We start from the raw sequence: 441 nt of genomic DNA, 5'->3' as shown, positions 1-441 counted from the left end.
GGAGGGGGGGTAGATGGGGGTAACGGGGAGGGGGTCTCTGCTACCCGTGAAGACATAAATGTTACAGTTTGCTGGCAGAAACACAGCGGATGTTCGGCCGCGGACACATTATTAGGCACATTGACCTCCACATTGGTCCCGCCCCCCCACAGACGCCCCGCACCCCGTGGGGCAATATTGGCTGCAGCTGCCCGGGGAGTTTTGTCTTTCATGGACCCCCGATGTCTCCCACTTACTGACAATGTGGCCCACGGTCTGGAAGGTCAGCTCCACGATGTTCCCGTTGGTGTCGGAGGCGGCCTGATAGAAGAGCGCGAAGATGTTCTTCCAGCCGGAGCGGATGTTGGCGGCCTGCATGCTGACGATCTGGGCGATGCAGCGGATGACCATGTCCCGGATGGTGGGAGACCTGGAAGAGACGAGACCATGAGATCCACAGAC

At 59.6% G+C, this 441-nt stretch overlaps 1 protein-coding gene across 1 annotated transcript in view; it reads right to left on the bottom strand.

Annotated features, from left to right (window-relative positions):
- The window catches only part of LOC108803356 (brefeldin A-inhibited guanine nucleotide-exchange protein 2-like), a gene marked incomplete at its 5' end in the record, with an annotated part of 23404 nt that overhangs the window by 15648 nt on the left and 7315 nt on the right, over positions 1-441 (bottom strand). The window contains one exon of the mRNA XM_018575203.1: positions 237-409. Within this exon, the coding sequence (XP_018430705.1) occupies positions 237-409 (173 nt within the window). The remainder of the gene's footprint in view (positions 1-236; positions 410-441) is intronic.

This window comes from Nanorana parkeri, unplaced genomic scaffold (genome assembly GCF_000935625.1).
Source record: "Nanorana parkeri isolate BGI_ZX_2015 unplaced genomic scaffold, ASM93562v1 scaffold3634, whole genome shotgun sequence".
Taxonomy (NCBI): domain Eukaryota; kingdom Metazoa; phylum Chordata; class Amphibia; order Anura; family Dicroglossidae; genus Nanorana; species Nanorana parkeri.
Note: the sequence above shows the minus strand (reverse complement) of the source record. Positions and strands in the feature narration are given on the sequence as shown.